Below are 25,453 nucleotides of genomic sequence, written 5' to 3' on the forward strand. Positions count from 1 at the left end.
ACTAGAGTCAAAACAACATTAAAAAAATAGAAGTACCATCAACAAAAAAGGCAGCAAATTTGGAAGCACCGACTACGAAAAGGCAGCACATTTGGAAGCACAGACTACGAAAAGGCAGCACAATAGGAAGCACCGACTACGAAAAAACAGCACATTTGGAAGCACCGACAACGAAAAGGCAGCACATTTGGAAGCACTGACTAAGAAAAGGCAGCACATTTGGCAGCACCGACAACGAAAAGGCAGCACATTTGACAGCACCAACAACGAAAAGGCAGCACATTTGGAAGCACCGACTACGAAAAGGCAGCACATTTGGAAGCACCGAATACGAAAAGGCAGCACATTTGACAGCACCGACAACGAAAAGGCAGCACATTTGGAAGCACCGACTACGAAAAGGCAGCACATTTGTAAACACCATCAACAAAAAGGAAGCACAATCGGAAGCACATTCATAGAAAAGGAAGCACAATCGGAAGCACAATCACAAAAAGGAAGCACATTTGGAAGCACAATCACAAAAAGGAAGCACATTTGGAAGCACAATCCACAAAAAGGAAGCACATTTGGAAGCACATTCAACGAAAAAGGAAGCACAATCATAGAAACAACACACAATCGGAAGCACAATCAACAAAAAGGAAGCACAATCGGAAGCACATTCATAGAAAAGGAAGCACAATCGGAAGCACAATCACAAAAAGGAAGCACATTTGGAAGCACAATCACAAAAAGGAAGCACATTTGGAAGCACAATCCACAAAAAGGAAGCACATTTGGAAGCACATTCAACGAAAAAGGAAGCACAATCATAGAAACAACACACAATCGGAAGCACAATCAACAAAAAGGAAGCACATTTTGGAAGCACCATCAACAAAAAGGAAGCACATTTTGGAAGCACCATCAAAAAGGCAGCACATTTTGGAAGCACAATCAAAAAAGGCAGCACATTTGGAAGCACCATCAACAAAAGAAGGAAGCACATTTTGGAAGCACAATCAAAAAAGGCAGAGAAAAAAAATATTTTAAAATAAAAATAAATTAATAAAAAATTTTAAATGACAAAAAAAATTAAAAAAATAAATAAACAGATTCTGCAAGCTTGTGAACTTATCATTGTTGAGCAAAGATATAGTTCTAGTACAAGCCAGAATTTTATTTATTTTTTTTAATTTTTTTGTCATTTAAAATTTTTTATTAATTTATTTTTATTTTAAAATATTTTTTTTCTCTGCCTTTTTTGATTGTGCTTCCAAAATGTGCTTCCTTCTTTTGTTGATGGTGCTTCCAAATGTGCTGCCTTTTTTGATTGTGCTTCCAAAATGTGCTGCCTTTTTGATGGTGCTTCCAAAATGTGCTTCCTTTTTGTTGATGGTGCTTCCAAAATGTGCTTCCTTTTTGTTGATTGTGCTTCCGATTGTGCGTTGTTTCTATGATTGTGCTTCCTTTTTCGTTGAATGTGCTTTCAAATGTGCTTCCTTTTTGTGGATTGTGCTTCCAAATGTGCTTCCTTTTTGTGATTGTGCTTCCAAATGTGCTTCCTTTTTGTGATTGTGCTTCCGATTGTGCTTCCTTTTCTATGAATGTGCTTCCGATTGTGCTTCCTTTTTGTTGATTGTGCTTCCGATTGTGTGTTGTTTCTATGATTGTGCTTCCTTTTTCGTTGAATGTGCTTCCAAATGTGCTTCCTTTTTGTGGATTGTGCTTCCAAATGTGCTTCCTTTTTGTGATTGTGCTTCCAAATGTGCTTCCTTTTTGTGATTGTGCTTCCGATTGTGCTTCCTTTTCTATGAATGTGCTTCCGATTGTGCTTCCTTTTTGTTGATGGTGTTTACAAATGTGCTGCCTTTTCGTAGTCGGTGCTTCCAAATGTGCTGCCTTTTCGTTGTCGGTGCTGTCAAATGAGCTGCCTTTTCGTATTCGGTGCTTCCAAATGTGCTGCCTTTTCGTAGTCGGTGCTTCCAAATTTGCTGCCTTTTTTGTTGATGGTACTTCTATTTTTTTAATGTTGTTTTGACTCTAGTATTTTAGTAAATTGTTCTTGATTTGACTAGCGTATTATTCAAAACCGGTTAATGTATAAAAACGAGTCCTAGACAGCAGGACGCTCAATTTGTTACTGCCGTCGACGGTGTACGGATCACCTAGTTTGTTTCTTCTGGTGCATAAGTCGCGTAACTGCCTGTTCTTGAGACTTCGATGGCATCTTTACCGACTTTAACGTCGTACTCGATGGAGGATGTACCATCGACAGATGTAAAGGATGATCGTCTGTTTGGAACTGTATTCACCAACACGAAGAAGAAAGATACACGCAAGCATAAAGCTAATGTTGGTGACATTGTGAGAATCTCCAAGCAGAAAGGTGTCTTTGAGAAAGGTTTCACAGCGAATTGGAGTTCTGAACTTTTCCGTGTGACACATGTTCGTGAATCGGAACCCAGGACCTACTACCTCGAAGACTTGGACCACAAGCCTATTCGTGGTGGCTTCTATGCTGAAGAGATCCAGCCTACGATGTATCCGGACACATATTTGGTGGAAAAAGTTCTCAAACGAAGAAATGGCCGGCCTTTTGTGAAATGGTGGGGTTTCCCGTCTCAATTTAATTCGTGGGTAGCAGATACAGAAATCGAGAAGCGCTAAAGGTGATTAACACCTCATTTACATTTTTTTTTTCAAGTACTTAGTCATGATTATTGTTTATACATACATTGCATTATTTAAAGTACGATTATCGCACAGGAATTATCTCATGTCATTTATGTAGTTGGGTAGTCTAAATATATTTGGTTATTCAATTGTTCTAGCTCCTGTAGCATACGCCTGTTTTGTCTGCTGCGGGAGTGACGTCTGTGCTCGGGATGAGGCTTTCACAGCAGCGCGTGTTCGGGCAGGAGGAAACACACAGAGCCACTCAGGGTGTTTGTGCCGTCAACCATAGGCTACGTCATGTTTTTGGAATGTGTTGTGCAGGATATTTCGAGCGAGTTCTGGGGTCACCGTAACTGTCGCCCAGTGGTGTGGGGGGGCTCTGACGACATCTCCATGCTAACGTGGTAGGTATAGAACTCGAAGAACTGAGGAAAGCTGGCTACATACAATAATGGCTTATTTTACTTCTATTTGTATAATCTTAAGAAATAAATTAAATATTAAAAGTAAAAATTTAATGTTTTTATTTCTTGCATTCTGATTTCTAACTAAGACTTAGTTCTCGTAACTTGTGTTTCCAAATGTGCTGCCTTTTGATGGTGCTTCCAAAATGTGCTTCCTTCTTTTTGTTGATGGTGCTTCCAAATGTGCTGCCTTTTTTGATTGTGCTTCCAAAATGTGCTGCCTTTTTGATGGTGCTTCCAAAATGTGCTTCCTTTTTGTTGATGGTGCTTCCAAAATGTGCTTCCTTTTTGTTGATTGTGCTTCCGATTGTGCGTTGTTTCTATGATTGTGCTTCCTTTTTCGTTGAATGTGCTTCCAAATGTGCTGCCTTTTCGTTGATGGTGCTTCCTTTTTGTTGATTGCGCATAGTAAAATATGTAGTGACTGAATATTTACTAGTTCAAAACCTCTTGGTGTTACTAAAATATTTTTCAAGGTCGCTTGGTCCTTTAGTATGTATTAAGATTTCATGATGGTCTAAATGACTGTAATTATCTAAAGACGAAGAAGGTCCTGCGGTTCTGAAAATTCTAACCTATACGTCTGATATTGTCATGACTCGGTCTGATTGTCCATAGACAATTTGCCTGTATGTGTGGCTTTGTACATGAACGATTTATAGGTTATTCAGATTATCGAATAATTAGACTTTCATGTAAGGCATAGCGGTACTGTATTTTAATTCGATGGTCAGGTATATTGTCTTGAGTTGTTTTTCGTAGAGTGAATGATTAATAAATTCCACGAAAGGTAATGGAAAATAAAATATATTTAATATTTAGTTACACCTGTCACTGGTCAAGCAGTGCGTTCATTACTTCTGGAACTATTAAGCAAAGTATAATGTTATTTATATCAATTTTCTCTTTATTATGTATTTCAGAGTATATTATACTCTATGTAACTTGGATGTCCAGGTCCGATCTCAAGACACAATGCGAACATGCTTAGGGCTTGGATGGTTGATCACCTCGTTCGAATGTTGGAGGCCGCCAGCAAGGCGGGGGACAACAACGGAAGCAACGGTACACGTGACTGGACTGGAGGGAGGTCCTAGCGGTATAAATTGAGGTCAACACCCTAGACACAGCAGTCAACACATAGTCGTGTGGGTATAGAGCTAATATTAGTTTTATTAAATATCATTCTTACATATGTACTTTCAGGGTTTTTGTGCCTACAGTGTCCATAAAGTATATAATATATTTACGTACCTGGTTCTTCAACTTAACAAGTACTTACATTTTACATTTTTAAATTCGAATTTGTTAAAGAACAATGGCTGAAATGATGTGTGTTATAAACTATAAGTCCTTCTATAACTGGTGTGATTTATAAGACTGTTATATTTTGAGGATAGTATGACCAATAGGATGATAATATGATGTGACATTGGCTTGATACTTCGCTTGAATGAAATTTAAATGATACCTTGAGATGAAAGCTGCAAGTGCGTGCATTGCGTGTTCATTTCATTTGATGAATTTGTTTCCAAATGCGTTACCTTATTTTGGTGCGCTTCTTCTTTCAATGGTGTTTTGACTCGAGTATTATAGTAATTGGTTCTTGATTTGACTAGAGTATTATTCCAACCGGTGTGTGTATATAAGCGAGCCCTGGACAGCAGGTCGCTCAGTTTGTTACTGACGTCGTCGGTGTAAGGATCACCTAGTTTGATTCTACTGGTGCATACGTCGTGTAATTGCCTGTTCTTGAGACTTCGATGGCATCTTTACCATCTAAAACGTCGAACTTGATGGACGACGCACCATCGTCTACGGGAACCCTGACGTCAGCTACGGTGGAGAAGGTGCAGATCCCGTCGGCAAAGACGACGTCATCAAAAGAGGAGATTTCAACAGTCGCGATACCGTCAGCAGGAGAGACTTTAATGCCGTTGGTGCTGACTACGCAGGAAAACTCGTCGAACTTCGTTTCGCCCTCGATGGAAACTTCAATGACTGGTGATTCAACACCGACTAACGAACATCGGTGCTGTTACTGTGACAAGATTTTCACAAACAGCAGCAATACTCGACGACACGAGAGGAGAGAATGCGCTAAGAACCCTTATCGTAAAATGTTTGTTTGTGGGAAATGTCACAAGCAATTTGCAAGACAAGATAATATGAAAACGCACATGAAGACATGCAAAGGACCTGCTGTGCGGCAGAAAGTAAAGGTTTCGGTGCAGCAACGATGTATTGATGTTCATAAGAGTATGCCTGGAGATGGTGTAACTGCTGCAACAACATCATCTGGTTCGGGTCTGAAAGGATCGTCTTCATCACCACGGTATCCTTGCAGCTACTGTGATATGTCGTTCGCATTTTCTCATGATGCACGAAGACATGAGCGGAGTAAATGCAAGAAGAATCCATCTCGTATAAAGTTTCGCTGTGATGGGTGTCATGAATGGTTTACACGTATTGACAGTTTGCGACGACATGTGAAAAAAATGCAACGGTAAAGTCCGTGTGTCTACTGAAGAACTACCTGTAGAAACTTCGACTCCTCGCTTTAGATTGGAAACTCGTAAGAGAACAAGCAAGAAAACCGATGTGCAGCAACCGATTGGTATGACGTCTGAACATGAAAATAAACCTAAGACTGTGTTCGGCGCATTACAAGTGAATGATAATGGGTTCTACTTGGCGCAGTCTGCATTTCGTGGGACATTGAAAGACTACTATTATCCAAATACGTTAGGTGAGTCGAAAGACATTTGTAATTTTCTTGATGATATCAAAGAGAACATAATCAATCAGCTTACTGATGATGTAGCAACAAACGGTTCATTAAAATACAACTTGTGGTTGGACTGTATATATGGAAAGCCGTATCCATTCGAAGACGAAGTGAAGAAGTGTGCATTCAAGACATCGGCTGCAGTAATTTACAGTTCTAACGATGTGAAGCATACTGTTAAAAACGGTATCCAGAAACTCTGTCAAGAAGAGGAGGACTATGTCTGTAAAGGTTCTGGCTGGACTCTTTCTAGTATAAGCCGATTGGAGCTAAGAATTAGTCATTTCACGCCGCTGCGGACCTAAATGATTATAAGATTGCTGGCTTTCGCAAGTGTTCGTGTAGTAAAGTAGAAATTATGTAATAAAGTTTATTTTGTGAAAGAACTTGTGTTGTTTTCTTTCTCGAACCTGCCACTATTATATTATGTTTATTTTTTTCCATCTTCATTCCGAATCGTGTCAAGGGCCTGAGTCGACCTAATTAATCATTTTATTGTTTGCAAATTTATTTAATGAATTTGTAACTTTTTCCCGAATCTCTAGCAATATAATTACGAATTTTCCAAGATGTCGGTGTTGATGGCTTATAGGATGATGGTAGTAGAGGTTTTAAAGTCTCTTTAAGAATGTTGAAGATGGTTTATTGAAATTATTATTATTTTACATAAAATTAAACATTATTGCATCGATCAGGTATCGAACAAAGGACGGGAATCCAGCGATTCAATAAATAAATTAATGGGTGATTTATTTAATAAATTTTGGAATCTTTCCCGAATTCCTAGCTAAATAATTATGGATTTTCAAGATGGTGGCCAAATGACAAGATGGTGGGTGTCACAGTAATAATAAATGATTACTGCACTCTAGCGGGTAAGAATTAAACTAACATGGCGTGAGCGCACTCTCACAAGATGGCTGCCTCCAGCAGACGAAAACAAGATGGCGGCCACCAGCAGACGAAAACAAGATGGCTGCCACCAGCAGACGAAAACAATATGGCGGCCACCGGCAGACGAAAACAAGATGGTGGTTGATGTTTACATCGAATTTCAAAGTTCGAAAAAAAAAAATTCAAATCCAAGATGGCGTCCGTGACACAAAGTGCAACGGTGACGTCACTATTCGAAGTTTGCGGAAATTTCTAGAAATACAAAATGGCGGATGGATTAGCATGGATTGGCATACAGATTAGCATGGATTAGCATACAGATTAGCATAGATTAGCATACGGATTAGCATAGATTGGCATAGATTAGCATAGATTGGCATAGATTAGCATAGATTAGCGTAGATTGGCATAGATTGGCATAGATTAGCATAGATTGGCAAGGTCAAAGGTCAAGGTCAAGTCCTGATAGCGGCTTAACAGTGGCTTGCGTTAGGGATGATTAAGCCACTTTTAGGACTTTTCTATCCACTGGGATTTTTACGGAATAAAACGGGAAATTTTCCCTCGAAACGGGAATTTTTCCCTCGAAACGGGAATTTTTCCCTCGAAAACGGGAAATTTTGAGTCATTTTGAGTCATTTTTGAGGAATTTTGGGTCAAAAATGACGTCATCCAAGATGGCGGCCGGCTCCTGGCTCCTGCGCCTGTGCTTGAACCCCCCTTTTCCAACTACTTTGCTTAATTTCTGTTTTTGTCTTTTGAGTATTTTTTAGTTTTCCTCTACAGAAAAAGTGCTTAGCAATGGCGTATGTCTAAAAGCTTACATCAAGTCATGCACTCCCATTCCACAAATCTTTCAAAGATAATATATGTATATTATATTAATATAAACACGTGTATAAAATTAGTAATTTAATTTAGGAAAATAGTCGAGAAAAATTTTAATTAATAATAAAAATAAATCGGTATTTTGAATGTTTATTCTAATCTTCTGTGTATGCTAAGTCAGAGAGTGCCTGCTACGCTACATAAGTCAATCTATGTCCTTCCTCGTGTCCTTTCTTGTGGGTAAACCATTCCATGCTCCATGGCTTTCACACTCCGAATAAATAATAATAAACTAAATTATTATAGAAATAAAATAATAAAAATGACTTGAGGGATATAATGAATACGGTTGGTAAAGTTTAATTTAATCAAATTCAATTTTTTTTGTATTAATACACATTAATAAATATAAATATAAATCCATGTATTAAATTAATTATGAAATTTAGTTTAATAATAGAGATAAATTTTATTTATTATTGAAAATCATTAAACACAAGGAATTTAAATTATAATGTAATAATATAAATTGTAATGCAAATAAATGATACGGGAAAATAACGTCACTAATATAAATATATTTGAAAAAATTTATAAACACGATTTCTATAACTTATTTTCACAATAAATAAGTCTTTTCAATTATACGGACCAGTATTCAATATCATTCAAAAATTGATATACGGTTTAAAATCACATATATATTTTTTATTTGTATGTAGGTTTTTTAACACCTGATCAATTATTTTTTTCATGCTGCCTGCTCATCGTATTAATTCACATTAATTTTCATAATGTGTATAAAGAAGTATAACATAACCTCACTTACGTATAATTTGTATGTAGCCTATTTCAGCCTCTCAATTATTTTTGTATGCTGCGCGCGCATCATAAAAATTCACTCATCATTTTACCATTACGCGTCCAAAGAAGTGTAACTTCAAAAATAAACATTTCATTAACTTTGAATTTAATATTTAAATTCCAGGCGTAATTTTAACTAGCGGAAAGGCGCTGTCATTCTTTTTTCTGAAACCATTCTTGTTTAACTTAGATTTTCGTTAGTAGCGTATAACAGTTATCAATCTCTTCTACGTTATTCCCCTTGAGAATTTTATGGGTTTTCTGCCATTCCCTTGGAAAATATTAATTAGTAATTAAAACACCGTATTATCCAATTTGAACGAAACATACTGAAAAAAGTTTAATTCATATTGCTTCATTACTTTACGAGGAGATGAAGAACATAGAAGATATTTTTGAGAAGAACTGTCACTCAATAATGTATTTATGTGATCCTTACTTCCTAATGTCTAAGAGTGATGACTGATATTCTCTATGTAAAATGATTTACTTAACTCTGTGGCCCATTCCTGCAGGTAACCATACAGATCTATTAGTTTAAAATCATATGTACACTTCACTTAATGTTTCACTTCCCATTGTAATTTCAGCTATCGGGTATAGTAATATTCTTAATATGTTGGATATCATAGGTCTTACCATAGACTAAACGTTGTTTTCGTTGGCACTGAGATTAAAGATCTACAATAGTCTAGTACCCAATGGAAAGAAATAAAGAATCTTTTATTTTAAGTACCTGGTGGTATCCCATAGGAAACTTAAACTCTACAGGGAACAAGTTATTTGTGTTTCACAAAGCAGTATTTAATACCAAAACTATTATTTTCTCTAGTGAATGTCACAGATGAGCATGGATTTATATTAAAATTTTAAAGTTATTCATTTGCTCAAATAAGATTACAAGGACTACAGACCATGTAGCACTGAACGGAAACTTTGACATAGGGCATATCTTGCTGTGAGCAGCAAAACAGCTTTGGCACATCTTGAAAAATGCGTTTCTAAAGTAATCCCAAGCTAAAATAAAATCAGGAAAATGTGTTAAGTCAGCTAAGAAACCCCAAATAACTGGGCCTAGGAGTGGTCTATGTCAGAGTATTCAGACACATGAAAATGTGTGCCGGACTCAACCGTAAATTGGAAAGAGCCGCACTCGTACAAACAACTCGATTATGGGCGATCGGTGGAGAAAAACAACAATCATTGCATGGTCAGGAACCATTTCAGCTTTCGCTATTCTTTTTCTCTCGAGAAACTACGGAGTACCGAAGCCATGGTGGCTGATCATGTTTCAGAAGCCAGGTCGTCCAAAATACGAGATAAAACGTGTTGCCAACGACGAAGAGTTGTGTTTGAAATTACTCCTGACACTAACACTGCTGATAAAGTCTCAGGGCTCAGGACACAGCCAACTGTCTGGTCAGCTGAGTGAGGTATGGGGCTGATGCGGTGAACATGCTGGGTTGTTGGTCAAAGCCGATTCCCGATCAAACAACAGGGAGTGATCCTTCACAGTTCTGTTTTTTTTTCTTAAAAGTTCTGGAATGTTTATGAAAAGCTTACTGGAACGCTACTCCCACCCTACCCTATTAGGGCGCATATGTGGGAGGGGAACGTGAGAATGCCGGCCGTAAAGTCGGAATAATCTGACGCTAACACACTGAATGAATTTGTTCGGTGAATGATGTGTTTCTTGCAGCATGTTATGGAGAGATGCTGCTCCAAGGCGGTGGGCCTGATCGAGAGCGGCGAAGATGAACGTGGACCCCATCATGGCGAGCACGAAGGACACGAAGAACATGGACACGAAGGACATGGGCCTCCTGGTGAGCACGGACACGAAGGACATGGACACGAAGGAAATGTAATCGAAGAACACGGACACGAAGGACACGGACCTCCTGGCGAACACCGACACGAAGGACATGGACACGAAGGACATGGACACCATGGATCATCGGAGGACTCTTCGGAGGAAGTGGCTCACGGACCTTCAGGACACGGCAAGTATAGTCCTGCTAAGATTTTCTGTGTGTTTTGTAACACGTGACCCTGACAGGGCGTTAGTTGACGCCGGTGTTGCATCATCGCGAATTATCCGTGCAAAATGGACTAACGTTCCCATTTTCCGGTCATATTTTCTGAAGTTTGACTATGTATTCCAAATTTTTTTTTTTTTTAATCTTGTGGGGCCTTAATTTGAAAATATTTTTTTAAAATTAATTTTCTAATGGCAGGATAAGACAGTTCAGTTATTCCTTTTGTACATTCACGTTGGTTTGGCAGTGTGTATAACGAGAATAGTTTGAGATCGAACTGTCTGTGCGGTGGCACATTTAGAGGTATGAATACACTGTCATTTATCCGGTGGCAATGTGATTTATTTATTTATTTTAATTATCGCACCACAGTTCTCTTGCCGCGCCCCAGAACACCCTGAGTCAGCAATGGGCGTAGCGACCCGATAATGTGCCGACCAATCCAAACGAGGGAAAGCCCCTGCACTTGGTATCTGCCAATGAACATGCTCAAGATGCTTGATTGAGAACATACAGTCGGGTCTAGGATGGATAGTAAGTGTAGAAAATGTTGAAGTGACTAATTATTATCAGAAACGTAATGTGTCAGGAGAGGTTCAAGTATCGTTGATGTCACGTGTTATATAAAGATGTTTGAAGTAAATCCAAGATATTTCGTAGATTTATTTTAACTTTCTATTTAAGTAAGGTATTAAAATATGTAGTTATTTTCAAGTACATTACTCGTTGAACCAATGAGCGCGTAATGTAATAATTTAATAGCTGTTTCGCATGAAAGAATTATTCATTTGATAACACTGAGCTACTTTACTAGCCACCCGCCTGCGATTTCATTCTTTGTAATCTACGCGCTATTAGCTTTCATACAGCAAATAATGTTCTACTTTAAGGCTACTATTATGCTATTACTTATTAATGCTTGTATTTCAAGTCTGTAATCAAATGTTAAGTGCAAACGTGTTGAAAAATTCACAAAATGGGAATATCATAACATTAAAAAATATATATACATATACAAAGCAAACATAAGCAACAAGAAATAAACGCATTTCAATGGTAAAATTTTAATCATGATGCAAAAATATACTAACCTGGTTTGATATAGGCACTCGGTGAGCTACTGTAAGCATTTGTTTTACCACGAAAATTAGTTGGATACATCCCTCAATTTAGTTTATTAGACCTTAAACGAGAGCCATCCTCATTACTACTATAATATGTTTAATCATATTCAAGTTTTTATTTTATATTTGATTATCGGATGCAGAGAGAAGCAAATTAATTCAAGCTATAGGTGAATGAAGCAGGTAATTACATCACTGCAAAGCAAACTCACCAAAATTTTCCTGAGTGGTGTTGAATTAACATGAAATATATCAGTTTGCCTACACTGAGAATTAAACTCGAGAGATGGCGAATATGACATCATTACAACCAACCGTATATTCTAGACAGTTTATATAGTTAATTGCAGTAGTTTGTTTAAACTATTATCCCTGTTACTTAAAATAATGTAGTTTTTGTTTAATAAATATGAATTAATGTTTTTTTTTCAGGTGACCGAGAGGAAAGGGCCAGGGTAAGAATACATATTTAAATTCTTAAACTAGACGAATTATGTCGTTAATCATTATTTATCAAACAAATTAAAAATACTAAATATGATTAATTAAATTATTTATTTGTTACCATGAGCTTAAAATTAGTCTTTAATGTTCACATAATCTAGTCATTAAAGCTGATGCGTCAACATTACATGAAACTTTTCTTATCTTAGAGCAATACAGTTCTTCTACTTGGAGACCATCCAGTGACTTTACGCGACTAAGAGCTACGTAAGCCTGTCCGGCAGTAAAGAGACGCTATCCCAAACAAACAACTGCATAATATACAGTGCAATTATGCACGGTAGATGCCCAACTCAGTATTAATGGCAACATTCGCCTTTCAGCAGTACCATAGCTGTATTACACTGGAAACTGATTGGCTATTGGTTTAGTTATATGTACACCATCTGTGTCGAAATCAACACGGACTGATGGAATGTCCGTATCATACACTTGATCACGCCAGAAGATTGGTCAGATAATTTCAGATATAGTACTCATATTGCCGTTAACGAACCCTGGGAACATATTCTGCCATATCCCGACTTTTAAGATCGGAAACACTCCTAATCGAAAAAGCATTGAGTTTTAAAATTTTTGAAATTTTGTGTCATTAACACCCCCCACCCCGGGGAAAATTCCCACCATGCCCCGACCTCATGGATACAAAAAAAAAGCCTGGTTATTACCCATAGCTCTAAATTAGTGGTTTTTTGACCCTCTGACCTCCCCACTTCCCTATAACAGAAATATCTTAAGTTACTACAATGATATTGCTTTGTCAGAGGTCCTTCATATATATACAAAATTTCAACACATTCGGACCACGAAAAGTATGGAAAAATTGAATGGAAAGATTTTATAACATAGTAATTTCATACATAGATACAGGTGAATCTAATAAAAGCGCGGTAAAAATTATTTATGTATAAATACATGTATTGAAAATGTAAATGATAAAAAACAACAATGTTTAATTTTTCTGTTTTATTTTAAAATAGGATATTCTAAGAGAAAAAATTAAACTTGTTATTTATATGTTCACAGTGCATCGTCGAAGAGTTAATGCAAAACGCATCTCTAGTGAGTAAAGGATTCTTCTATGCTTTTTTAGTTTCTTATATAATATGCAATTCAACAATCTATTTTGCTCATTTAAAAGAAAAAAAAAAATTTGTTTAAGATTTCTGAAACAAACTACAATAATTAATTAATTTTATTATTATTTCTTAAAAAATATTTTTTTCATTTTTATTCAAAACATAGATTACTTGTATACAAATTAAAATAACAAAAAAATATCAATGGCATTACGTATTTTAAATAATTTTTCACTGTAGAGTCGTTTACTGATTGTATATTGGACTTCAAAGAACGTTTTTAACTATATTCTTGGATATAAATTATAATATTATTTGACGAAGCCAACACAACTTTAAGAGTTTGTTGAGTCTGTGTCAGTTTGGGGAACAACTTTGGTTAAGAAATATATTCACAACATATAACTGTTTTAGTTTTATACTTCGAAAAGTTCGCCTAAAGTAATCCATTATTTTAGTCCGTTAACTGAATAAAAAAAATGATTGACTTAAATGCCTAAACTGTTTACGGCCGTAAAAATGACGGGTCAACCGACGTTTCAGCAAGATTTTTTGCTGTTATCTTTAAGAACTATTAAATATTGTTGACTGTCCTTTGAAGATGGCTGCATCCAGGAATGTCAAAGCTACGGGAACATTATCATTTTTTCAGGAAACTCCTCGAACATAGTTACTTAGAAGCGATTACTGACTCTGGACGTAAAAGCTTGACCTTTAGATCCATAGAGAATGTTTATTTATACTCGTCAGTATTTCATTCGTGTGATAAGGGCGCCGTCTGGTTTGAGCGCACGTGCTCTTAAAGTGCTGGTGCTCTAAGGGCGACACTAGCTCGAGAACCACATTTCTCATTGCCTCTACGCACCAGTCACCGAACTGAAGCGCGGTCTGATGCAACTCTGTGGTCTTTTGAGGGGAACACCTCATAACGTAGAAAGTCACAACTTAGAACTGTCTAACTTAGAAAATTCTAAGTTGTGTGTTTCTAAGTTGCGTGTTTCTAAGTTGTGTGTTTCTAAGTTATGACAGTACCCCGCCTTTGAGAAGTGATCCTCAAATAACTTAATGGCGAAACATTTAGAGTCAAGTCCCCCGGCACTTAACCTGTCGTACATTCAGTACCACGTTCACAATTTTTCGTATGGTTTTCCGCCAATGAAAAAAAAAAACCTTTCTAACATTTTTCGCTGTTTATAAATTACATGCTTATAAAGTAACCAAGGAACAAAACCATCGCAGGAAATATCAATGCCCGTTGCATGATACTACTCGTGATCAGACAGGGTTGCGAACGGTGCATCGACACAGGGCCCTTTGCTCGCCGTTTAACGGCCCGACCTGGAAGGCTACCTTAATGGGAAGCCTTCTTCTCACAGACGAGAGAGCCAAACGCCCGATCGTGCATCTTAGGGTTTTTTTTTTTTTTTGTTAATTGTAACTCATGATAACTAATGGTCAATTAGGTTAGGTAATCTACATTATAAATACGTACTTTAAAACATTGTGGACGATTGATTTGGTTAGGAGAACTACATTAAAGATACTGGGAAATCATGTGAACCGTTTCCTAGCCCTGGATAGCTACATATTATAAAGTTATTTGCTGAGCAACCATAAAATGATTTTACACTATTTTTAATGTAGCTATACTTACCTAATATAACCAACCATCCACAATGTTATAAAGTATTTATAATGTAGCTAACCTATCCTAATACACTGCAAAATTTAATGCCACACCGGTTTCTACAATGAGATAGAACGGGAAAAAAGCGAGCATGAACTTTGGGGAACTTCGGGTGTGGCTTTCTCGTCTATGAAATGAAGGCTTCCCCACCTTAATATGTCTGTAAAGAGGAACTTGTTTCCAGATGACAGACGGCAGACTCAACGGAGGCGCTCTGGTAGACCGCATTGTCGATCTGCTGACGCATAACGCGACCGCCTGGACTCATGACAAGATCCAGGAGATTGTCAGCCACTGCGTAGCGACTTCAGGTGAGTTAAAGGAACTGAACTGCCAAGAAAAAAAAATTGGTTGTCTGTAAAGTCGGTTTACGGACGATAGTTTAACGTGACAACGTCATAACAAAACATTGATGAAATGATTGGTCCTGAAGAAAATGAAATATCATATTCGGCCTGAGTCTGAACCGTAAAAGGTTTTTGCAACCAAACCATGTAGTCATTAAAAATATTATATTCTTTGAGGAAGAAATTTTTTTAACATTTTTCTATCTTTTGTATGATAAAATCTACCTCTGCATACTGTTATTAATAAAATTGAATCATTTTTTGTTGAATAATCACTATTTTGTATAGATACAAAGAAGGAGTGTAAAGAAATCTACAACTTAATTGATAAATTTACTTTTATTTGCATTCATCAATTCAAATATATTTATTACTTTTGTAGTGTCGAGCGCGCCGTATTTATTTTTACAAGTACATAAATGAAAGGATTCCAGCGGGTGGGATTCGATCCATCAACCTTTGGAATGGTAGTCAGCGATGCTAACCGCAAGGCCACGAGGCCATATTGGAATAAATTGTTTCAGATGTTATATATAACGTTATAAACATTTTGTTTGTGTTGTGGAAGTTTTAAAAACGTTTGTAGTCTGCCATGTTTATTTCTTATAGGGGTAGGCGGGAAATTAATAACCGTACCGGTTTGTGCTGAAAATCAGTGGACGATCGTTTAATTACATAATATTAATAACTTAATTGAAACGACAAAAATATGATTGAAAAGTCAAATCGATGGTTGTTCCAATCGAGTGGAAGAGAGATGCCACGCATGCGTACAATGAGCATAACAGGACACATCTGTAGTGGGACATCCGTAGTGGGACAATGTGCGTAACGGGACACTTTTTCGTGCGTACAGCCGGCGTTCATCGATTTATTAGACGTTGTCACGTCAAAAAAAGCCAGTCATGGGTACTGTCAACAGAAGTGAAAACTTAAAACTTTGTTTATAAATGTGAAGCCAGGCCTAGGCACTAGACACACGGCCTAACTCCAGTAGACATGCCACTATAAGAAATAAATAGGTTATAGAACCTAAGTTTTGCGGAGTCTAATAAGTATTTACTAGGAAAAATAGACTGTTTTTATAAACAATTCTTAACAGCTTTAACATAACAATGACAAATGCTTACAAATTACTTTAAGATAAACTGTGTAACAAATACTGTTATAAGCTCTTATATGGTAATTCTTAAAACGTTATAATACAAAAAAATAACTTCCGTATAAAGTCTTAAACAAATACAAGCTTGATATATTTTAGCTAACAGTACTTAAAGACTATATACGCATTTATGGGCGGAGTACATGGCTAGCGGGCAAGAGCCTACACAACTGTTAATCATAGGCGACGCGTCGCAATTTACTAAATATTCATAAGACATCGGGCACAGAAGGACAAGTTGACATATAATGCTAACCAGCGACAAACAGCGGAGAGCTAGGCTGAGCAGAGGGCTCTTAATCTTCTAGCAAGTGTAAGTGTGGCCTGACGTGAAGCGTCGCTGGCCATCGCTTGAGTCCCACACAAATTTATACGTGAAAACGGGGTAAGCCATTGAAATATAATTTGCATGAACAAGATAGCAAGATACTCGACGAAGCAAAATTAATCATGGAAAAATAGACAGACTAACCGGGACGCACAAACTGAACATATCTAATATGACTGGCCATATCTAGTATACCGAGTGACGCGGTAACGACGCACGAACAAGAATGTTAAGTATAATTTAAACATAGCTTCGCCGAATGTCGCGGATAAAGACCATAACGATGCCCGATGGACTGTCCACAGCTCCTAATGAATGAAGACAGCGACGAGAGCCGCCGCCGATCCATCATATTGCCATCCGGGGCAGTTAGTGTGTGCGAGACCAGAAACCGAAGTTTATATAACTCGCTTAGTGCATTGTAAATCAGGTGCACCCCACACTTTTGTAGAATCACTTGGATCAACGGGCGGGGCGCGTGTCTTGTGGGATAAGTTTGGCACACGGGCCTGTGTGTGCGCTGGTAGGTTGTGTAATGATATAAAAGTTACGTGTACCTAATTCGGCGGGGGAGAGAAGCTCCCCACCAGCTAGATCGGCTAACTGGCGTGATGTAGTGTCGTGTTGGTGTTCAATAGAGGCTTGTCGGTGTGCTGTAATTTCAAGTGACATAGTTATATTCGGGTGTGGCAACGACAGCTAAAAAACACGGGCTTTTATATCACTGAAAACTACGACACCAGAAGCGCTGGTGTAGCGGCGGGCAGAGAAGGAGAAGACAAGAGTGGGGAAAATAAGGGTGGTAAGGAGGCGGCAGGGTAGGGGAAGAGGGGAAAAGGGGATAGGAGCGCTGCGCTGCGGCTGGAAGCAGAAGCATCTGCTTCAAATGAGTAGTATTAAATCATTTCTACGTCAAATGTACGTAAGAAAATGATTTTGATATTATATCAGTACGATGGCTGCATGATATCATTTATCCTTACATTATTTTTAGTCACAGCAGATGTCAGTGGTATGTAAAATTTACGTAAAAATTAATTTACTAGCTTTGACTTACCAGCGATGTCAGACCTAGGTCATGTATTCACGTGGTCAAACTAACTTCATTTACTGCTACTACAGCATGTCGGTGATATATATGCGTATACCTACATGTACACAGGCCGGTGCGCGTTGCCAGTCTGGCGCAACACGTCACTAGCATGTCTGTGACGCGAACCCATAAGTTTTGCCCTTACCAAAAATTGCTCAACGCCGGTAAATAAGTTTTCACCTAAAAAGAAAAAAAATTATAAAATTTTGCAAAAATATTTTATACGTGCATTACCTTTATCGAATTATATTGAGGCTCATGTTAACCCTCTATTAAGGATGTGGATTATTTTGCCGTCTGAATAATTTATTAATACATCATTTGAAAGTCTTCAAATACTGTATGTTTTGTATGGGTTCCATATATGTGGAAATCACATAACGGGCCTTGTATTAGAAAATAACACGAAATAAATCATTCCTAAATTTAAAAAAAAAATATCGATTTTTGCCTGATTTATAAGAAATATATGGGCATAATATTTATATATTGTGACATTTTCCACGTGACACGTTAAAAATTTCCCTAAACAAAAAAAATGGAATAAAAATGGCAAAAATGTAGTCCTAGTTGCACACTGAAGAAAGATCACTAATTAATGCACCACAAAATATTTTATCATTACAGCATTTTCTGTCCACAGAAAAAAACACATTTTTAATTGATGAAAAAATTATTAGGAATAGGTATACAAATCGACCACCGGTGAATTTCCCACCGTGTCCCGGCCTCATGGATAAACAAAAATCATGGTTGTTGCACATAGCTCTAAAGTAGCAATTATTGTATTGTTATCCGGGTTACATATATACTTGCAAAGAAGTAGGTTAAAATCGAATTTCAAATTTTTAATTACATAGTTAGTTACATGTGAAGCTGATAAAAGTGTGATAAAAAATATCGCCTCGTTCGTAATTCTTTATAGACCCTAAATTGATTTAGTATATTTGATACCATGTTTGTTTCAACGCAAAAGAAAAAATATTTATAATTTTTTCAAGTAACTCTCGGGTTATATAGAGATAAAATGTGTACAACTTTTTAAGTCTCATTCATAAGCATTAAAACACAAAAAGTTTCATATAAATCAGTCCAGTAGTTTTTGCGTGATGCTTGAAAAAAACAGAGACGTGACGGATGCACAAAGCGATAACGCTTTTAAAATTTCCGACAAAGCCATCTATTCAGAAAATCAAAAACTGAACTGTTATTAGCGTCGTTAGTTCGCTGGCCACCGCGAGCTTCGGTAAGCGAACGGGTCTCGCCAAAGAGAAGTATAGGAAACAGCTGTGCAAAAATGGTTTTTTATGTAATATCTCCGGATACCTTCATCTTAGCAATATCAAATACATACCAGTTTTTAAATCAAAATATAAGCTTTTAAACACAATAAGTTTGACCAAAATCAGTCTGGTAGTTTTTGCGTAATGCTCGAACAAACAGACAGATACAGTTTTGGTATAGTATAGATACTACATAGAACAGACAAATAACTATATATGAACAATTGTATCAATTTGTCGGTAGTATTTGTACTATTTCAGAAGTGCCCAAAGAAAACGAAAAAAATGCCAATGAGACTAAACAGTTGGACAATCGAATAGTAGAGAGAGGAACTTGTATGTTAACAGGCTTAGCAGCTTTCAACAACATCAAGAAGGGAGCAGGGAAGATTACACACTTACTAAAGAAAAAAAAAATTACATTTCGGAACAACAAAGAGACAAGACACATTAACACATTATAATATGTGCCAAGTAGCGAGTTGCAAAGTAGTCAGTTCTTAAATGTGGTCCCAATGGTAAACCTATCAATTTTCCAAGGTTTTTCTGTTTTAATTTTTCAAAAACAATTTCATGCTGTTATCGTTGTTGGTGAAATACATTGTGTTTTTTAATATAAGTTTTAAAATATGTTACACTTGTACTTATTTTGACAACTGTCAAATTTGAGACATGTTACATGATAACATCTTGTATCTATTTTTTCTTTTTCAGGAAATAGACCCCAGAAAATTTTTTTTAAAAATTATAATGAAATTTTAGTGTTTCCTTATGCTTTTATTTAAATGTTTTAATAATATATTAAAATACGAGTAATAATATTTTATTCCTCAGTATAAATTTAATTATTATACTAAATATATATCGAGTTCATCCCCTGATATTACTGTCCGTTCTCAAACCGGCTGAATAAGGGTTTTTGCTTGTGTAGCACGTAATAATTTTGTAATATTTTGTTTTTCAGCACAACGATTGGTTGGGGTAAACACGAACTGCAGTTCAGGCGCTTTGGAGTGGACACGTTGTCTTCATCGCCAGATGATTGTGGTAAGACTATAGATTATTGGATTTACCATTCAACTTTATAAATACATTCGTACTTGTAGGAACGAAATATGGCATTGAGTTAGTTTAAAATTTCCATGGCGTATTTGCATGCGTTTTACAGTCAGCAACGTGTTCCATTTAATGTGTCAACTTTAGTTACAAATGTATCGCCAAAGACGTAAAGCTTAGGCTTGATGTAAACGAAAAGGGACAAAATAAAGAATCATAAATTTAAAAAAAATTTGCTAGTGAGCCAATGGTTTTATTATTGATTCATGACCAGATCTGGAATATTTCACGTATGTATGTTAATTTTGCACTTCCTGTTTTCAGTACAGGATGTTGCCTGTTCGTCTTAACTCTGCGATAGGCTATGATAGGCACCGCATGAACTCAGCTAGTTGAAACTAGACAAGCCTCGATTATTTTCCCCACGACGAAGGTTGATAATTATTCATAACACTGTCACATTTTAAAATATTTTATATGAGGCCGAAACTAACTTTCTGGAATATAAATAGGATGAGCCGTATCCTAAATCGCTCTTGCAACACACTTGATTGCACTAAATACCATTCGATTCTGTTATTACATTTATGAATAGTTTTTTTGATATTCTTTATGTCATGTTAGGTGGCATAAATCTTCAGAATGAAGCATGGTTTCAAGATTGACCTCAACGTCACACGTTAACATATTGCAATCGCTGACCCAGTGCAAATAACCGCTCTACGTGGTATTGCAAACAATAGTATAACGTTATAAAGCAAAGCCGACTACGAACGCACCCAAAGTGCAACTTAAGTTGAATTTTTGCAAGAATATTTAATAAAATAATTACAAGAATTAAAAATAATATCTGGGTCTTCTTTTATGCAAATAAGCATTTATAAAATTGTTAATCAACATTAAAAGTAATTATTTTGGTGCTTACGTAATAAGAAATTTTGAAATATTTGAGAAATTTTAAAAAGAACAATATTACAAAACGAAAAAGTAAAATCACAGTAAAGGCATTTATATTCTGGAATTCAATGAATTATTGAAATTATTTTATTTGTATATTTATATTTAATTAAATAAAAATTAAATTAGTAATTTAATACTATAAAACATAGTGCATTATAAAGTTTTTGGTTCTTTGTACTAAATAAATACTCAAATTGTATGCATCAATCATAAAAAATGTTAGGTTTTTAATATAAAATATCAGCAATAAATATAAATTTTTAAACAAAGTAATATTTGTCATAAATACATTCAAAAGTATTTTTTATTAAATATATTTACAAAAATTTTCTATTTCTATAAATAGCTCCATTTAAATATTTAATTCTGGTGTTTTGTTCGGTTATATTTTTAAAAATATAACTCCGATTCATTGCAAAGATCACTTTCAAAATTATGTAACGTTTTAAATGTAAACTGCAATAATTAATAGTGTAAATTAGAACAATTAATCATGCATTTGTAAAAAAAAGATAATTTGTGTGAAAAGGATACAGATTATTGCTATTTAAGGAAAATAATCTAAAAACAAAAATTACTGCAATACAGTTATTGAAACTCATTCATAAAAACTCTCAAGTATAATAACTAAGCTTTAAGAAGTATTCAATACATAACTTATGACAAATATTTTAGTACTTAAATTTTCAGATATTATAACAAAAAGTAATCAAATTAAATGCGTGAAGAAATGTGGTGTAATAAAAAGTTACTCTTAAAAAGCAAAATCAATCTTAGTTTAAACAAAACTATAAACGTTATATTCTAAAACATGTTGCTTAAATTATGTTTTGCACTGAATATGTTAGTTTACATTAAAAGAAAATTTCTATGCTTCTGCTATGTTATAGGAATAATCACATTTATTAATATACTTGTATATATTTGTTTCAGGAATGCCCGGACGAGTACTGGGAACACAGTAAGTTTGTCAATTATGTCTATTTATTAATAACCAAGTATCGGACAAAAACACTAATTCGAAAGTATTAACTAAAACTAACCCTACAGTCACTGTTATATTAGGGTACTAAATTCTAATCATCTCCAAATCTGAAAATCATCGCTCAATTGTACAGAGCTAATCAACCATTTTGTCAAACTTTTGATACCTTAGTTTTTAAATTTGAAATTTTTTCTCCCCAATGGCTAAACAACGATGTGTCGCCATTAAGTTTGATATTTTTTCTTGTATAGTCAATTTAATCTTATCCCTTTTACATCCAAGCAGATAATTGTTTTGTTGTAGGATAATGCTAAACTAAATATTTTAAAATTGTTTTTCAAAGGTACGCCTTAAAATCACATTAATTAAACTGAAAACACAAGCAAAATAATTCGCAGTAGTATTGTTTGTTGAATAATTATATTGTGCAAACATACACAGTTATTGATTTTAAAATAGTACATTTTATATTTTATCGTGTTGCAAACAAATTGTTTAATTTCGGACCAGAAAGTTTACAAGAGATTCTAGCAAGAGCTTTGATGACAAGGAAATGTAAAGGTATTTTATCACGTAATTTGCCTGACGAATGTGTGGACAACCGCGCATTTGTCAAACTACTAATAATGGAGATGTCTGAGACTAAACACATACCAACTTCCAAATTGCAAGTTTTTTTTAAGGTAGATATCATACAGAACACATACGATTTCCATTGATAATGTTGAAATGATAGGCTACTTTACAATTTAAAATAAATCAAACCGTATACTTTTAAAATACAGCGAATCACTACACTTTAAAGTTATCAATAAAAATCGTACAATTGGAATAAGAATTTCTTGAAGTTAACCAAATATTTATAATACAAAAAGTACAACTTTTATTTAAAACTTTTTAAAATCAAATTTGGTTATATAAATAAAGTAAAATTGGAAGGGATACTCTAAAAGGTTAACTAAAGTATATAAAAAGTTATAGATAAGACGTATCTAACAAATAATTAATGAATGTGAGATAGTCAAGTAAAAATAAGATGCTACGATTATGGCAGTGCATTAAGCTACACACTATATTAAATTATTAAGCTACGACAGAAATCCTACTATGATAATAATTTCAAATGGTAATAAATTTTAGTCAAGCTATCATCTTCAACACCTTTTTAGCTGTTTTTCATTAAAATTAGCCATCAAATATGTATTGCGTGTGTGAGAAAAAAATTATAATTTTATTGCATACTTCTAAGACAGAATTAAACAAGCTCAAGATATCGTAAAATTAGAATTCACACTCTAATCCCACTAATGTAATACAGGATGAAAAAAACTGTTAAGGGAATTACTCGCAATTTTGAAACGTGTTGGAAAACTCAGTGATACTAAAGTTTTTCTCGGAGTGATACCGTTTTCCCAACAAAGGAATTTTACGCTGAGTCATTTAATCTCTCGTCAATATATTGATGACCTTCAATGTCGAACGATATTGAAAACGTAATCACTTGCTCGTTTATCCCCAGGTTGGATGCTCGTTGTACCAATGTGTAACCCTTCTTCCTCCTCAATTGGAAGAGGGGTTGCGTCCCCGACTCACTCTGGGCGCGAAGGGAAAAAATAAATATTAAAACCAGGCATAAAAAGCTAAACAATATAAATTCCCCACACCACTGCCCAGGGGTCAGGCCAAAAAATTCAAAGGATATAATAGTAGAGTAACCATTAAACAAACAAGAGGCAAGACTTTGGACGTATGTTATTAAAAAATAGAAATTTGCAAAAATAATTTTTACTATACATAACCATACAAGCTTAGTTACAAAAGCTGACGTTAATAATGGCAGCATCTTATCCCCATTTGCGATACTAACAATAACCTTTAAAAAATCGTAAAAATATAAATACTGATAACAACAAGTATAAAAATATATAAGGGCGTGAGGCGTGGCCACTATAAAATATCAAAATTTACTGACTGCCCTAATACCAAAAATCAAACAAGACAATCAATACAAATATATAAAAAATCTACAAAAATAATACTGAAGTACAAACAAATTATTTAAATAAAGTTCTTAAACTCTCAATCAACGGTTTAGTCTTTCTTCAGATGTTCGTTGCTAAAGACTTGCCAAAAAAACAAAGTTAATATCCTAGGCGTGCGCTGGCTTCCTGACCTTCCTCACCAACTCCAGAGTCTAATGCCACGCCGGGCCATAGGTACGAATTCACAAAGGCGTGAACGATGACCAAAAAAAAAATTATCTTATTTTTTTTTTAAGGGAAATGTAGCAAAAACTCTTCACGTAACATAACTATGTTACCACCGAAGTTTTTATCATATACTTCAAACAAAGTCTTACTTCTTTATTAACTTGCCAATGATTTCATAAAAACGTAGAATGGCCGCACCAACCAACATCAGGCTGCGCATGTAGTCCAATACCGATCGCATACTTTTAATAATACTGCACAAGCTGATATATTAGCTAAATGCAACTTTAAGTATGCCAATTCCGAAGACAAAGTCTCAAAAACAAATTGCAAAATGTTCGTTTCTTCCAAACTTATACTTTTATTACAACTACAGGCAAACGGGCGACCTTTTTTAAAAAATCCCACACTGGAACAACGTGTGAAACAAATGGGCCTCTTCACCAAACTGGCTAATAAAAGTTCCGTCCAAATAAAATTTAGTATGGGAAAATACACAGTTCACTAGGTTTGCCAAAAACCAGTGCAGCACCACGAGGGTAAAAATCAAAATTGCGGCCTCTCTTTACCTTGATAAGTTCAGTATCACAGGGCAAACCATTGCCCTGTCACCCAGCGTGGAGCCTCCACCCCCATACTCTTCGCCGCCCGGCACACCAGTCTCGCCGTCACATGGCTCTGTCCTCGACGGTCGCTCGGCACAAACTCTCTCGCCGGCCCAGCTGATTTTTTCTTCCCGGCAAGCCGAATGTCTGACGTCATCAGCCAACCGCCGGGCGCTCACCAAGTGGTATTTACGTGAAACACAATCGATATTCTTAAACTCATAATCGATAGCTACCAAACGGCGTATAACTAATTAACAGAAACAAATATAATTAAAAAAATTTACAGATAAATTAACATTAATTAAAAAAGGCGTAAAAATACGTGAAATAAAAAACCATATAAAACTAGAGACCAGCAACAAAAATAAATTACAAGTAAAAATGTGGCCCTGCCGGCCACAACCTCCGCCTTGAACAAAAAAAAAATTTAAACAGCAAAGAAAATTTTAAAAATAACCACAACTACAAATTATATAAAAAAAAAAACAT

The 25,453-nt window shown here is 35.7% G+C and overlaps 1 protein-coding gene across 3 annotated transcripts in view; it reads left to right on the plus strand.

The window, feature by feature from the left end:
- Positions 1 to 25,453, plus strand: part of LOC134540759 (probable zinc transporter protein DDB_G0282067) — a 42,166-nt gene that overhangs the window by 9,464 nt on the left and 7,249 nt on the right. For all 3 annotated transcript variants that reach the window (XM_063383662.1, XM_063383664.1, XM_063383663.1), the window contains exons 3-8: positions 10,199 to 10,502; positions 12,095 to 12,117; positions 13,193 to 13,228; positions 15,117 to 15,243; positions 20,110 to 20,192; positions 22,095 to 22,122. In XM_063383662.1, coding sequence (XP_063239732.1) covers positions 10,199 to 10,502; positions 12,095 to 12,117; positions 13,193 to 13,228; positions 15,117 to 15,243; positions 20,110 to 20,192; positions 22,095 to 22,122 — 601 coding nt within the window. The remainder of the gene's footprint in view (positions 1 to 10,198; positions 10,503 to 12,094; positions 12,118 to 13,192; positions 13,229 to 15,116; positions 15,244 to 20,109; positions 20,193 to 22,094; positions 22,123 to 25,453) is intronic.

Source organism: Bacillus rossius, chromosome 17, assembly GCF_032445375.1.
Source record: "Bacillus rossius redtenbacheri isolate Brsri chromosome 17, Brsri_v3, whole genome shotgun sequence".
In the NCBI taxonomy this organism is placed as follows: Eukaryota; Metazoa; Arthropoda; class Insecta; order Phasmatodea; family Bacillidae; genus Bacillus; species Bacillus rossius.